The sequence below is a fragment of the Lucilia sericata genome, unplaced genomic scaffold, assembly GCF_015586225.1.
Source record: "Lucilia sericata isolate MDLA Ls3-8-SP2 unplaced genomic scaffold, ASM1558622v1 Contig002289F_arrow, whole genome shotgun sequence".
Lineage (NCBI taxonomy): Eukaryota > Metazoa > Arthropoda > Insecta > Diptera > Calliphoridae > Lucilia > Lucilia sericata.
The window spans coordinates 33365-50757 of NW_023996105.1; the positions used below are offsets into that span (position 1 = coordinate 33365).

Sequence of the window (17393 nt, forward strand, 5' to 3'; positions counted from 1 at the left end):
GGACATATCAACCAACGTTCTATTAGCCCTTTCGGCAACACCATTTTGTTGGGGGGTATATGGTACAGTGAGCTGCCTTCTAATGCCATTTTCTTGTAAATAGGTGTTAAAATCATTGCTGATATATTCGCGCCCATTATCGGTTCATAAACATTTTATTTGTTAACCTGTTTGTTCTTCTACTAAGGACTTATAATCTTTGAAAGCATTTAATATTTGATCTTTTGTTTTTAGGAAGTATACTACGATATAACGAGAATTATCATCGTGGCAAAATACCTAGAACCGGCAATAGATGGCATGTTGATGGGCCTACAAATATCACTGTGAACTATTTCTAGTAATGATTTTGCTCTAGATTGGGAGCTTTCAAAAGGTTTTGCAGTGATTTTAGATTTTGTACATACTTCATATTGAAAAGTGAAAGGCAATATTTCTATTTGGTATCTCAATACGAAGAGAAAAAATATTTTATTTTCACAGAAAATATTAAAACATAAAAACATAGTAAAACTAGATTAATTATTTTTATAAACGTAAAGTAAAATTTGCTAAAGTATTTACAACACCCGCACTCAAATTTACTTTATAATAATTAAACCCAGTTTCTGAAAACAAAAGTTATGTTTTGGTGCAGTTGTAGCTTTGGTCAAAGAATCTGCTATCATCTCATCAGTCTTGATAGCGAAATATTCTACTTGTTTGGCATTCTTCTTCTCTCTCAAAAAATGATGATGCACATCAATATGTTTCGAACGGGCTCGATAAACATTACTGGATGACAAAGCTATTGCACTTCTGTTGTCACATAAAATATGAGTTGGTTTGTTTGGAATGTCTGGCACGAGTTCATAAAAAAGTTCTCTTAAGCAGACTACCTCTTGGGTTACTGCAGACATTGCCATATATTCCTCCTCGGTTGAAGACAAGGCTACTCTCTGTTGTTTCTTGCTGCTCCATGAGATAGCACCTGATTGGAGAATAACAACATAGCCAGTAATTGATTTTCTCTCATCAACGTCATTGGCCCAATCAGCATCTGAATATGCTATTAGCTCATTATTACCATCCTGTCTGTAGCAAAGTTTAGAGTGTTTTGTTTCTTTCAAATATCGAAACACTCTTTTCACAGCATTCCAATGTTCTTGGCTAGGATTATTGTTCAAACGACTTAAATAACTTACTGCGTGGCATATATCTGGTCTTGTACACTGTGTAAGATACATCAGGCTTCTGAGTGTACTCCTTTACAACCAAACGTGCTTTATATCTTTTAGATCCATCTGGCTCGTACTTAATCTTAAAAACCCACCTGGTTTTTATTGCGTTTTTGCAATTAGAACTACTGACTTCTGTCCAAGTGTTGTTGGTTTCCAATGAATTGACTTCACTCTCAATTGCTTTCAATAATTTTTCTCTATCTGGACTATTCAAAGCTTCTTCGTACGTTAACGGATCTTCTACAATACCACATGATGCTATAAGAACTTTTTGAGCTTTTGCCGCTAAACGATCACTTCGTCAAGGAACTGCAACTACGATTTCAGACTCAACTGATGCATTTAGTGTACTTGAATTTGAAGCATTTTCGTTGTCGATTACTTCCCCCACTTCATTGTTATCCTCTGTAAATGAAGAGAATAATAATGAATCGTTATCGGCAATGTTATCGTCTGAAATTTCTTCAATGTGATTTTGTTCTAAATCAGGAGTTTCATCAACATTATTTTGCTCTAAAGCAGGAGGAGGAATTGAGAACCAATATTCATCAATCGACTTTTCTTTATTCAACGACATGAATTCTTCTTCAAAAAATATGACATCACGATTTATAGTGACGGACTTATTAATTGGATCAAATAAGCGATATCCCTTCGATTCGTTGCAATAACCAATGAATATCATCTTCTTAGATTTTGCATCATGCTTTCTCCTTTCTGATGAGGTATATGCATCATAGCATTACAACCGAAAACTCGGAAAATGCCCAACACCTGGCTTTCTTCCATACCATATTTCATCTGGACATTTTTGAAGAATACGATGTGGAATACGATTTATCGAATAACTAGCTGTGGATGCCGCTTCTGCCCAAAAACTTTTCGGAAGTTTGGCTTCATATAACATACAACGGGTTCTTTCAATTAATGATCTATTCATCCGCTCTGCAAGACCATTTTGCTGCGGATTATAAGCCACACTTTTCTGATGCATAATTCCACACTTTTTAAGAAAATCCGACTTATTTTGATTAACAAATTCGCCGCCATTATCTGAACGAAGACATTTTAGCTTCTTTCCGGTTTGCTTTTCGGTGAAGGTTTTGAAATTGACAAATGTTTCAAACACCAAACTTTTATTTTTCAAAAAATATGTGAAAACTTTTCGACTAAAGTCATCAGTAAACGTCAGTATATATAAATTGCCAGCATTTGATTTGACCTCCATAGGCCAGCACAAATCCGTGTGAACTATTTCCAAAATCTCACTAGCTCCATACATATGTACGGATGCACCGCTATCGAAGTACCATTAATCTCGGCTTAAACCTTTTACGACATAGGCAGCAAACAAAGACTGATTCTTCTTTTCAGAACCTTTATTTAGACATTTTATTGCATAGTGACCATATTTATTACAATTATAGCACTTGATGTTCTTTACATCCTTCTTTAAGGCTGAATTCGCAGTTAACATCTTACCCGACCTCTCCATGCTCATAATCATGGTATTATATTCCGCTGGTAAACCTTTCAACAAAATTGACGCTATCCATTCATCAGATCTCAAACCTAATACCATTTCTCATTATTTCGCCAGCTTTCATACAAGAATATACCATTATTGTTGAAGGCCTTCAAAATTGAATTATTTTCATGATCTTTTACTTGGACATAATTATCTTCAAAAACAAGTTAGAGTGCTATATTCGGCTCTGCCGAATCTTAAATACCCTCCACCTTAAACTGGTTTCATAAATAATCAAATTTTATGGATTGATTCAAATTTACCTTAATATTTTAGACTTACTTTCATTACGCCTTACAATATGGAATTAAAAACAAAACTACCACTTAACAGAAAGTTACAGAGCATACTAAATTTAACCTATGTTCTGTATTTAAAATAATTTCTATGTGTGAGAGAAATGTATGGTAATAGTTATAAAACTTATATAATGTTGTACGGGAGGTACAATAGATTTTCAACGTTGTTGATCCTATGAAAAAAAAATTGCTTTAAATTTTTATTGTTGAACCGAATTTCGACACTTAATTTGATTAAAAAAAAAATTAAATATTTATGTCAAAAAAAGATAAATCGACCAGGAATCGAACCTGCAATGCTCAGTTTGTTAATTCTCCCCTCCATCCACAGCACCACTTCATTATTTTGTCCTTCGTTAACTAATATTTTTAACATCAAAATGCCATGTTATTTTCTGTTTGTACAAAACATTGCTGCTGAATAACTTTTATCAACACTGATGTTGCAGAATAGCATAAGAAATTATCAGTTACACTTTCTCAATGTGCACATTTTATTTGATCTTGGGTTAACAACAATTTTTTACACAAACAGGAAATAGAATTTCTATGTAAACAATTACGAAGCTAGTTGATAGTGTAGTGGGAATGGCGTAAAACTAGCAACTGGGAGATTTTAAGTTCGAATCCTGTTCGTTTTGGACAGTTTTTATTTAATTTTTGGCGAAAAATAATAATTTTTTAATCCCTATGGGTGGTACAAGAAATTGTGGACTGATTTCGATTTTCAACTCAGTGGATTCCCAAACTATATGTATGACAAAATTAAAAAATAAATGTTTGTGCCAAATCTTTTATGGATGTCATTATTTGGTAATGCGTTTAAGTTATTCTCGAAAGGGGACCTTAAATGGGAGCTATGACCAATTATGGATCGACCGTAAAAAAATTATAATAAGATTTCTGTAGATAAAAGCAATATTTGTGCCAATTTTCTATGGATATCTTTATTTCGTAAAGAGTTTTATGCGTTTAAGTGATGGCAACAAGAAGTTACCGCCAATAATAACACTAGTGCAGAGGTTTTAAATGTTACAAGAGCTAATGGAAATGTGAATATTAAAAAGCCTAAAATTGAAAAGAGGCAACAATATGATCGTAATAAAAACAACAACAGAAATTATGCGCATGACAAGAAATGTCGTAATTGCGGGCGTCGAGGTCATTTCGCTGCGAACTGCAGGAGAGAACTGCGAAGAGAAAATAATTGTTTTGCATCATTAGCAGCTTTACAAACAGAAAGCAACAACAACAATGTACAATGGTGTGTTGACAGTGGCGCTTCATCTCATTTTGCTACGATGAATTCACCCAAAATATTCATATCCTAAGCAGTTTGGTATTGAAAATCAGCAAGATTGGTGAAATAGGTTCAGAGTTATGAGTAAAAATTTGAGACAACCTCAAAAAAAAATTTTGCTTTTTTACATATTTATTTGCATTTTTTACAAAAACTACTGCAGATAAATTGTTGAATTTTGTTAGAGATATAACTCTTGATGCAAGGATCAACATTGTTAAAAATCGGTTCACAATTACATATACCTCCCACACAAATTTACATATTCCCCGAAATTAATTCATTGTTAATAACTTCCGAAATAATGCCGATATCTTTACGAAATTTTACAAATTTAAATTCAATGCCAATAGAATTCATATAAAGAAACAATTTTCTGAATCGGTCCATAATTGGTCATAGCTCCCATATAAGGTTACCTTCCGAAAAACTTTTAAACGCACATAACTCATTGCCAAATAACGATATTCATACAAACTTTGGCACAAATATTGTTTTTATCTACAGAAATCTTACTGTACATTTTTTCACGATCGGTCCACAATTGGTCATAGCTCCCATACAAGGTCTCCTTCTCAAAATCACTTAAACACATATTTCTCATTACTAAATAAAGATATCCATACAAAATTTAGCACAAACATTGCTTTTTTATACAGAAATGATACGGTAAAATTTGTTTACGATCGGTCCGTAATTGGTCGTAGGTCCCATACAAATATTGCTTTTATCTACAGAAATCTTATTATAATTTTTTACGGTCGTTCCATAATTAGTCATAGCTCCCATTTAAGGTCCCCTTTCGAGAATAACTTAAACGCATATTACTAATTACCAAATAATGATATCCATAAAAAATTTGGCACAAATATTTATTTTTGAATTTTGTCATACATATAGTTTGGGAATCCACTGAGTTCAAAATCGAAATCAGTCCACAATTTCTTATGCCACCCATAGGGATTAATAAATTGATTATTTTTCGCAAAAAATGAAATAAAAACTGTCCAAAACGAACAGGATTCGAACTTAAAATCTCCCAGTTGCTAGTTTTACGCCATTCCCACTACACTATTAACTAGCTTCGTAATCGTTTGCAACTAATGTTCACATAGAAATTCTCTTTCCTGTTTGTGTAAAAAATTGTTGTTAACCCAACATCAAATAAAATGTGCACATTGAGAAAGTGTAACTGTTAATTTCTTATGCTATTCAGCAACATCAATGTTGATATTCAGCATCAATGTTTTGTATAAACAGAAAATATCATGGCATTTTTATATGAAAAGTACTAGTTAACGAAGGACAAAATAATGAAGTGGTGCAGTGGATGGAAGAGAGAATTAACAAACTGAGCATTGCAGGTTCGGTTCCTGGTCGATTTATCTTTCTTTGTCATAAATAATTAATTTTTTTCTAAAAATCAAATTAAGTGTCGAAATTCGGTTCAAAAATAAAAATTTAAAAGCAATTTTTTTTCATAGGATCAACAACGTTGAAAATCTATTGTACCTCCCGTACAAAATTATATAAGTTTTATAACTATAACTATTACCATACATTTCTCTCACACATAGAAATTATTTTAAATGCAGAACATAGGTTAAATTTAGTACGCTCTGTAACAGTCTGTTAAGTGGTAGTTTTGTTTTTAATTGTAGTAAGTAAGTCTAAAATATTAAGGTGAATTTGAATCAATCCATAAAATTTGATAATTTATGAAACCAGTTTATGGTGGAGGGTATTTAAGATTCGGCAGTGCCAAATATAGCACTCTTACTAGTTTCATTGTTTAATTATTTTTTTTAAATTTTGTTCAAATTGGGCCCTTTTTTTTGCTTAAAAGAAAGCTTGTACAATTTCCTTTAAGGTGTTTATAGTCCCATAATGGGGTGTGGGATATCTATCAAAAAATATATTTTTAACTCAAGAATAAAATTTTTTTCAATATTTGGCACTTAATTTTCCCCTATTTTTTTTTCCAAAATTTACGTCTTTGTTGACTTTTTTGCTCAAAAGAAAGCTAAAACCATTACCTTTAAGAGCTTTGTTATTATTTAAGTCCCCTTTACACGAGCGCAGAAGTAATATGATCTGTCAAAATTTAGTGTAGAAGAGTACGGATGGGATCGTCTAAACCATATACCGGCGGATAGAGAGGCAGATAAAAAAATCACCACTACACACACACTATTGGCATTTTTTTCATTGAAATTGCACTGAAAAAAATATTTGGTTATTTTTAATTTTGAAGATTAAATTGCATTACTGTAAAATGCGAATATTTATAAACAAAGTGTAATCAATGTACTTAAGAATGACAATTTCTTCACATAGAAACAACATTTCTAATTAAAATGTACAAAAAAAGTATGAAACAAGATTAACTTATTTACTTTCATTGTTATGCATTCTAGAAAATTATTTATAGTGTACGTTGTTTTTGTAAATTATGCTCTTGCTTTTGCAAGTTGTTTTTGTTTTTTCAAGTTGTGTTTGCAATTTCTTTAACAAAGCGACATCAACCCGCTTTGTTGAATGCTGTCAAGCAACTAAATAAAATATTTGTATTTTTGATGCTCTTGTTTAGAGGTTCGTATGCGATCGTGTTGTGTACATGTAATTTGCCGAAAATCTTCGTTGTCAGAACAATATTAGCGCCGACGTCTGGTCTAAACCACACATCGGCAGAGCGTAAAATTTTCTTTCCACACTAACACTACTTCATTTTGTGTTTTAGCATTCCATGCAACATGCACTGAAAGAAAAGTTTGTAAAATTTTTTAGTGTTTTTGGTGTAGTGACTTCACTACTTTACAGTGTACTTTATTTTAAATAACAACAAGTGAGAGTGTTATATTCGGCTGTGCCGAATCTCATATACCCACAATCAAACCTTAAAAGAAATGCTCCCCTATAAACATAATAGTGATATTACTCATCAAATTAACTGAAGAGGACCTTTTTAAGAGATAGGGTTAATAATTGACCGTTTTTTTCATAATTTTTTTTAGACCAAATTTGGTTCATACAAAACATATTTACATCGAATATCACTTCCCGACACTTTACGCATTAAATTCGGTAGGAAGATTTACATTTATAAATGTTTCTTATATAAAATTTCATGACTGCTCACGTATTTTTAAGTCAGCAAAGATCGTCAAAATAATTTTCTTATGGACCGATCCTCAATACATTTGGTAGAGAGGTTTTAACTCGTTTATAAAATATGGGTGTCGAATTTCATAGCTTTTCTGTATTCTGTATTTTTAAGCCAGTAGGTAATGATCGTTTAAGTAATTTTTTAAGGGCACCTTATTTGGGGAATAGGGTCAATTATGGACCGATCCACATAAAGTTTGATGGAGAGATTTTGGCTTTATTGAATCTTATGTGTGTCGAATTTCATCACTATGCTCGAATTTTTAAGCCAATAATGAGCGTTAAAGTCATATCCTGAAGGAGACCTTATATGGGGGGTAGGGTCAATTATGGACCGATCAACAGAAAATTAGGTAGGGAGATTTTTGATTATATGAAACTTATGCGTGTTAAATTTGATCACTATACTCGTATATTTTTATATGGTGTGTAAAAAAAAACCTTAAAATTTCTGTTTTTTTTTTGTGAACAGCATAGAAAGAATTTAAACACGACCTATTATTTGAATAATGCTCTCTGAAATGTATTTGTTTTCAAATAAAAGTAAAGAGATAATGGAAGATTTTAAAAAAATTAAACAAATATTGGATAGTTACCCAGCAAAAAATCTGAAATTTTTGGTAATGGCCAGTAGCTATTTCATACATTACCTTGTAATAAGTGTTCATTATCATCCACATTATTTCATTTAGCCGAATAGGTTATTACTGGTAAAGAACAAAACAATTTGGATTTGTTATAGCCATAGTTGTCAGATGATTTGGATGTAAAATCGTTAAATTTCGAGAAAAAAATCGTCAAAATCGTCAATTCTATTTTCCATATATAATATACATACATATTTGATGGCATTTCTACAGATTTTTTATTAACTAGCTGCGCGTACCCGGCGTTGCCCGGGTTTCTTCTAAAAGTAAAGAGAATATTTTTCTATCTGTAATGACTACACCTTTTGTAATAGATGTCAAAATTTAGCTTATAACGATAAAATAGTTATTATATTTTTCTGCATTTTGTTTAATACTTAAAGTCAGTTTCTGGACCAAAATGTCCTTAAAAATTTACAAATTGAAAATTAACTTTAATTAGGAAATTTTGACTAATTTTTAGAAACATTTAAGAAATTTCTTTTGAGAAATTAAACTGAAATCATCATTCTCAATTACTGGTAGGGAACTAAGGACACTTTCAAATTAGTTGTTTTATTTTTCCCATGTGCAGTAGATTTAAAGATTAAATTCGATCGCACTGTACATTGAATTGTAGTGGCCCTGGTGTACAGAGGCAAAAGGGTTTAATTTCGGGATATGTAATTGGAAAATATGTGCTGGAGATATTCAAAATCATTATTTAATTTGAAAAGCTTAGAATAAATACGGCACTACATACAGAAAAAGTTGTGCAGAATTTTTGGTGGATAATTTTCTAAAAGTATAAAAAGAAAGATCAATTTATCCAAATTTTATATGAACAATGTTTTCTATGCATCGTTTGAGAGGTCTACCTATATAAGATTTCCAAAAGTGCTGTCTTTCGGGACACTCTAATGAGTAATCAAATTCATATCTTCATGGTTTTTTAGATTTGGGCTGCATTTAAAAAATGGCAACCAAATTTATATCAAGATAATTTTTTGATGGCATATTTACCTGATCATAGATTTTTATTGTTATCTCGATTAACCATAAATTTAAATTTTATATTTTTGATATAAAACTCAAATTGTATGGAAAATATGAGTGACTAGATTTTTGTACCCGACGTTGCCCGGGGTTTTAAGTTGTTTTCATAACAATATACTTAAGTATTCTCCCGTTAGAGTAAACTAAAAAATGTGCTTTATGTCAATTTCTGAAATTTTCCGACATTTAGAAATATAAAAATTTCGTTGACTTAAATAACATAACATAGCTTTTACGAAATGAAAAAAGTTTACTCATTTTATTCCTCACTAAGAGATTACTTCACAATTTCTTTCCAATTTACAAAGCTAAAAGATTCTAAAACTATAATTCTAATAATATCTAGTTAGGTAAAACTATTATAAACATATTTAACTTAGGAGAAAGAATAATTCTTGACTTAAAGCATAAAGCACTAATTTTTCCCTAACTTATTCATGTTTCAAAAAATACTGAAGGTCTCCTTATAAAGAAACTCCTTGCAATTTTTTTGTGATCTTATAAAGCTATAAAAGAAATTTCATTGAATTTGAACAATATTTATAAAAGATACCAACACAGTACCAAAAATACTACCCATACCCTCTTTCTCCATTGAATTATTCAAATTTATGTATTTTGTTTAATATATTTTGTATCATTTCAGAAATCGATGTTGTAGAACATTTATTAAGAAAATCACGTCAGAGAGGAACCTTTCCCTCTTTAATGATGTTTTGCAAAAACATTTTTCAAAAACACTTATTTTGACCGATTACGGAAAAATATTAATAAAAAATATACATATATTTTTTCAAATTTCATAAAACTACAAAAAATGTAGCAAAGGAACGCATAATAAGCCGTTTTTGCACATTTAGTTTGAATTTCTTTTTTATGTTTTTCCCTCTAGGGGTGGACTTTCGAATACACATATCTCTGAAACTAAAAACTCATCGTCTAAAATATTTTTACTTAACAACGAAAAAAATCAGACTAAAACATAGAAGTACAAAATTAATGTTTTTTCGCCTTTTCTCCTATTTCGAAACGGAACTTTGCTACATAATACATATTTAAAATGTTAATCAGAAATATTTTTGCTCGAGTACACTGAAAATAATCCATGCTGAACTTTACGAAAAAAATTTCGTTACTTATATTTTCGTAATATTTACAAAAATTGCGTGTATAATACGAAATATTACTTAATAAAACCCTTTTCTATTTTTACGAAAGTAAAAATTAATATTTCGTAAATTTTATCATGTTTATTAAAAATGCACTTTTTCAATTTATGTAAATTAATTTTTCCAACATTATTTTGCATATACTAAAATATTTCGTATATATTAGGCATGGATTTTTTTCAGTGTATAGACTATAATTAGTATTTACTCCCAAAAGTAGGAATTTTGTCTCTTTTTCATCCACATACCCCTTCTTGTCCCTTCTTATCCAAGTTTTGGATAAGTATATATGTATCTAACCATGTTTCAAATAGTAGGTATTTTGTCTCTTTTTCATCCACATACTCCTTCTTGTCCCTTCTTATCCAAGTTTTGGATAAGTACCTATATATCTAACTATGTTTCAAATTTAGTGTAATTAAAAACATTATGCACACGCTACAGGTCACAATTTGCAAGATAATTTGATGAAATTTGGCACATACTCTTCCAAGGACGAATCCTATTGAAAAGGCGACACGAAATAACTTCCAATGAAATAACGCCCAATTAAGAAAATGAAAGTACTCCCAACGAAAAAAGACCTAATAAATATGAAATAACTTTAATGTAGACATTAATCCCTTTACCAAAATTTATAAGGATAGGCCCATATTAACCACCTACCCCCATATAACCCTCTTTCAGAAAATCCTTTTTTGTCAATTAATTGTTAAAATATTTCTGAATTAAAGTAAAAATTAATTTAAATGCTTTATTATTAAAAAAATAATCAACATTTGTAACGTAATCACTGGTGTAGGGCATCATATCATCAGCCATGATCAACTATACATTTTTACTTGTTTATTTATTTGTTTTATTTATTCATTGAAGTAGTATGTATTGTCTGAAAATATGCATTTATAGAGTCTCTTTACGCTGCAAATACAGATTTCCCTATATTACCGGATTTTCCCCTAAGGGTGGGAGTTCTAAATATATGAACATATGTCTGAGACAATCAAAATCATCCTAATATCTATATATATATATACAAATTAATGTGTATTTGTATGTTTGTTTGGACTTTATAGACAGCTAAACGGCTGAACCGATTTTTCTGAAATTTTCACAGTTTCTTCCTGTATGTCTCAAAGGAACTATAGGCTACTTTTTACTTCAATATTTTAAGTGGGCGACGTGCTACGCCCACATACAAAATAAGCATTAAAAGTCGCATATCTCAGAAACTGCAAGAGCTACAGTCCTCAAATTTTGTATGCAAAACTTTGACATCCATATGAACACATGAGGAAATGGGCAGCCTAGCTATAGTGGGCGTTGCACCTCCCATTTAATGAAATTAGTATATCTTGTAGAATCAAATTGCATGCTTAGGACAAAAAATGGGTGTACAAGCGAAAGGGGGCATGGTACCTTCCATATGAGTTATGATCTGTTGATGAGTTGATCTGGGAAACTATTGGAGATAGAATCTTAATCTTAATTTTTCACAAAGACCTTTAACATCCACGTGAATATTTATGAGAAAAATGTGTGGACTTTCATAAGAGGGTTTTGGTACCTCCTATATGGATCTATATGTATAAAAATGTATGTGTGTTTGTACGTTAATTTATTTATTTTTTTTGTTTGTTTGTTTTGGCCTTTATAGACAGCTAAACGGCTGGAGCGATTAATTTTCATAGTGTCTTCCTATACGTCTGGAAGGAACTATATGCTACTTTTTACTTCAAAATTTAAAGTAGGCGACGTGCCCAATAATAACATCGGAAATGCCATTCGACTTTAAACGGTTGCAATTTCAGTCAATCCCTGCAAGTGTGTGGAATAAATCTCGAAAATCCATGCTTCTCATGGTCAGCTTTATGTTGCATGCTTGCGATTTGGGAAACCTTCAGATTTGTATATCTACGCGCGAAACGACGGGTAAACGAAAAATATTGTATATCCCAAGGCTTTAGAATAGGAAATAATTATTAAGAAAAATGTAAATTGTATTAAGTCAATTATATTTTAGTAATTTTGTAAATTTTATTTCTAAATATTAAGAAATAATATACATAAATATCAATTAATCAATAAAATACTTTAAATATCAAACTTTCTTTGTCTTATTACTTTGTGGTCTACAATTGGCCATAGCTCCCATATAAGGTCCACCTCCAAAAATCACCTAAACGGACATATTTCATTGATATGACCATATTTGGTCATAGCTCCCATATAAGGTCCACTTCCGAAAATCACTTAAACGCATGTGTTTCATTGATAAATAAAGGTGAATATGTTTTGTGTACATATAAATCATAATACCAATTTTTCCCCGGATCGGTCCATTATTGGTCATAGCTCCCATATAAGGACCTCTTCCGAAAATCATTTAAACTCACATTTTTAATTGTCAAATAAAGCTATATTGATAAAATTCGACACAAATATGTTTTGTGTACATACATATGAATCACTCTACGAAATTTTTCTGGAGAGGCTCGTAATTGGTCATAGCTCCTATAATCAGCTCAGAAAATCACTTAAACGCACATATGTTATTAATTAATAAACCTATTGGAGTAATATTCCACTTGAATTTCCTTTTTTGCATATAAATCATTATACGAAATTTTTTCTTGATCGGTCCATAATTGGTCACAACTCCCATATAAGGATCATTTCCGAAAATTACTTAAACGCACATTAACAATCAAAGTCATCGGGATAAAATTCGACATAAATGTTGGCTAGGGGCCACCATAAGTGGTTTGTCAAGTGGTTATTTCGGGACTGTCCCGCCGAACTGATGGGTAGTTCCAAAACCGCGATCGGCAGACATATACTATCACATTTTGCACCTGTATAAGTGTAAGAGCGAAAAAAAACAAGAAATGAGAAATAGTTGCACTCTCATCTTCACAACAAGGCATGCGTTGAAAACTGAAATTTAGAAATAATATTAATCTAAAACAAAACTAATATTTTTTTAGTTTAAAATTAGCAAATATTTTTTGAGCTTATTTGCACATATTTATTTTAAATATTGAAATAGAAATATGAGCTTTTTAACCATATATATATAATTATATATATACCTATTAAGGGTAAAGATTTAACATAATTACATATATATTATGGTAAATTATAGTAATTTGCTACTTAAGTTGTAGGAAAAAACATATAAATAAGTTTATAATTCTAATTCTAATTCTAAATGCACAACAATAATTAGAATTATCCATCCCTGCATTAATATATTTTCGATTCTTTTCATTGCAAAAGCAAGAAACGAGCGACAACACAACCTTCTTCTATTACAGCTCATATGAGACAGAATTGTGTTCTCTATGCGTGTGAGTAGTCTATGTAAGTAGAAAAACAATAATAGCAGAGTGCTATATTCGGCTAAGCCGAATCTTGAATACCCTCCACCTGTAAGCTACTTTTATTAAAACCGTTCTAAATATTTCTAGATACGATACGATCGATAAAAAAACGCACTATATCGGATTTTATCATAATTGAATGAAATATATTGGTTAAAGTGACTTATCGAAATGGAATTTATATGAGAACTATGACTATGCATTGATCCAAAATTTTTTTCTAAAAAACATTTCTTATATACACAAAATATACTTATTCCGATATCTTTATTTATCAATGAAATATGAGATTTTCTGAAGTGTATCTTATATGACAGATATGACCAATTATGGACCGATCAGAAAAAAACTTATTTATATATATTTTTAAAATATCTTTACTTCTTAATTGGATATTTGCATTTATGCGATTTTCGGAAGTGGTCCTTATATGGGAGCTGTGACTAATTATTGACCGAACCGGAAAACATTTCGCAGGGTGCTTCATATCTACCTTATGACTAATTTTATACCGATATCTTCATTAAGTTATGAAATATGTGCGTTTACGTGGTTATCGAAATTGGGCTATGCCCAATTATGGACCGATCCAAAATATATTCTGCATAGTGATATATGTTTACACAATACATATTTATGTTGAATATTATTTCAATATCTTTATTTCTAAAATAGAGTCCTCCTTTTTTTGATGGAACTTTAGTATCAAATTGCATGCTTAGGACAAAAAATGAGTGTACAAGAAAAAGGGGGCATGGTACCTCCCATATGAGTTATGATCTGTTGATGAGTTTATCTGGGAAACGATTGGAGATAGAATCTTAATCTTAATTTTTCACAAGGACCTTTAACATCCACGTGAATATTTATGAGAAAAATGGGTGGACTTTCATAAGGGGGTTTTGGTACCTCCTATACGGATCTATATGTATAAAAATGAATGTATGTTTGTACGTTTATTTTGTTTGTTTGTTTGGACTTTATAGACTGCTAAATTTTCATAGTGTCTTCCTTTACGTCTGCAAGGAACTATATGCTACTTTTTACTTCAAAATTTCAAGTGGGCGACGTGCCACGCCCATTTTAAAAATAAGTATTAAGAGTTTCTTATCTCAGAAACTGTAAGAGCTAGAGTCCACAAATCTTGTATGGACAACTTTAACATTCATATGAATACATGGGAATGAAATTAGCAGCCTAGCTTCAGTGGGCGTGGCACCTTCCATATAAAGAAAATCTTAAATTAGTATATCTCAGAAAATATAACAGCTAGAGTCCTCATTTTTTTGAAGGAACTTTAGTATCAAATTGAAAGTTTAGGACAAAAATGGGCGGACTAGCAACTTTTAGGCAGTCTTGGTACCTCCCATATGAATTAAGTACAAAAATTCGTGTATCTGGAAAGCTATTAGAGCTAGAATCCTCAATTTTGTACGAAGAACTCTGACATATGGCACCTTACATATAAATTAAAAGCAAAAATTCGTATATCTCGGAAACTGTAGGAGCTAGAATCTTCAAAAATCGTTAAGGAAGTTTTTATACCCTGCTGCACCATCAGTGGTGATAGAGGGTATATATAAGTTTGTCATTCCGTGTGTAACACAAAAAAATATTCATCTGAGACCCAACAAAGTATACATATTCTGGGTCTTTATGAAATTCTAAGTCGATTTAGCTATGTCCGTCTGTCTGTCTGGTTAAAACACGTTAAAACTAAGCAAATGAAATCATTCAAATTCACAGAGAATATTCATTGTTTTCCTAAGCAGTTTGGTATTGAAAATCAGCAAAATCGGTTCATAGCTTAAAAAGTTTTGAGTAAAAATTTCAGACTACCTCGAAAAAAATTAAGTTTTTTTTCCTAATTCTTGAGTAGTTTTCTCAGAAACTACTAAAGATAATTCGACAAATTTTGTCACAGATTATTTCTTTCATCTATTGACTAATTATGTTTAAAATTGTAACAATCGATCCAAAATTTCTCATACCCCCCATACAAAGGTACATATTTATCGATAATAACTTCCTCAAATATATCGGTATCAACACAAAATTTTGTGCATATTGACATAATATGAACATAAATCATACTACTGACTAAGATCTGTATCGGCCCACAATTGATCATAGCTCCCATATAAGGTCCACTTTCGAAAATCACTTAAATGAACATATTTCATTGATAAATAAAGCTATCGGGATAAAATTCTACATGAGTATGTTTTGTGTATACATAAATCACTCTACGGAATTTTTCTCCGGGTCGGTCCATAATTGGTCATAGCTCCCATATAAGGTCCACATAGAAAATCACTTAAACGAGCTTAATTCATAGATAAATAAAGCTATCTGGATAAAATTCGACATGAATGTGTTTTGTGTATATATGAATTACTCTACGAAATTTATTCCGGATCGGTCCATAATCGGTCATAGCTCCCATATAAGGTCCACATCCGAAAATCACTTATATGCGCATAATTCATTGATAAATAAAGCTATCAGGGTAGAACTCGAGGTGAATATGTTTTGTATATAGATATAAATCATTCAGTGAATTTTTTCCGGATCAGTCCACAATTGGTACTAGCTCCCATATAAGGTCCACATCCTAAAATCATTTAAACAAGCTTAATTCATTGATAAATAAAGCTGTCGGGAAAAAATTCGACATGAATATGTTTTGTGTATATATGAATTAGTTTACGAATTTTTTTTCGGATCGGTCCATAATTGGTCATATCTCCCATATAAGGTCCACATCCGATAATCACTTAAATGCGCATAATTCATTGATAAATAAAGCTATCAGGGTAAAACTCGATGTGAATTTGTTTTGTATATATATAAATCATTCTTGAAAATTTTCCACATCGGTTCATAATTGGTTACATCTTCCATATAAGGAATTTTTTCAGTATCGGTCCATAACTAGCTCCCATATAAGGTTCACATCTGAAAACCCCTTAATACAACATAATTATACCTTTGAAATCAGAGGGTATATATATAAAAGATAGATGGTATATATAAGTTTGTCATTCCGTGTGTAACACCAAGAAATATTAATCTGAGGCCCAACAAAGTATATATATTCTGGGTCCTTATCAAATTCTGAGTCGATTTAGCTATGTCCTGTCTGTCTGTTTAAAACATGCTCACGTTAAAACTAAGCAAAAGAAATAAACCAAATTCACCAAAATATTCACTGTTGTCCTAAGCAGTTTCGTATTGAAAATCAGCAAAATAGGTTCACAACTTTAAAAGTTATGAGTGAAAATTTCAGACTATCTCGAAAAAATTACTGGTGTTTTCGTAATTCTTAAGTCGTTTTCTCAGAAACTACGAAAGATAATTCTATGAATTTTGTCCCATATTATTTTTTTATCCACGGATAAATTATGTTGGAAATCAAGATAATCGATTCAAAATTTCCCATAACCCCTATACAAATGTATATATTCCCGAAAATTAGTTTATCATTAATAACTCCCTCAAATATATCGATATCAACACACAATTTTGTACATGCAAATATAATATGAACACAAATCATGCTATCAACGTAGATCTCAGTAGGTCCACAATTGGTCATAGCTCCATATAAGATTCACTTTCGAAAATTACCTAAACGCACATATTTT

General features: G+C 31.1%; 1 protein-coding gene across 1 annotated transcript; it reads right to left on the reverse strand.

The window, feature by feature from the left end:
• Window positions 1-581: 581 nt before the first annotated feature.
• LOC119613741 (secreted RxLR effector protein 161-like) lies at window positions 582-1226 on the reverse strand. Its single transcript, XM_037969785.1, has one exon. It carries the CDS (start codon window positions 1224-1226, stop codon window positions 582-584), a length of 645 nt encoding a protein of 214 aa, XP_037825713.1.
• Between the last annotated feature and the right edge of the window lie 16167 nt (window positions 1227-17393).

Excerpts from the sequence above, each read along its gene's own strand:
- LOC119613741 (XM_037969785.1), bottom strand. The coding sequence starts at position 1,226 with ATGTATCTTACACAGTGTACAAGACCAGATATATGCCACGCAGTAAGT.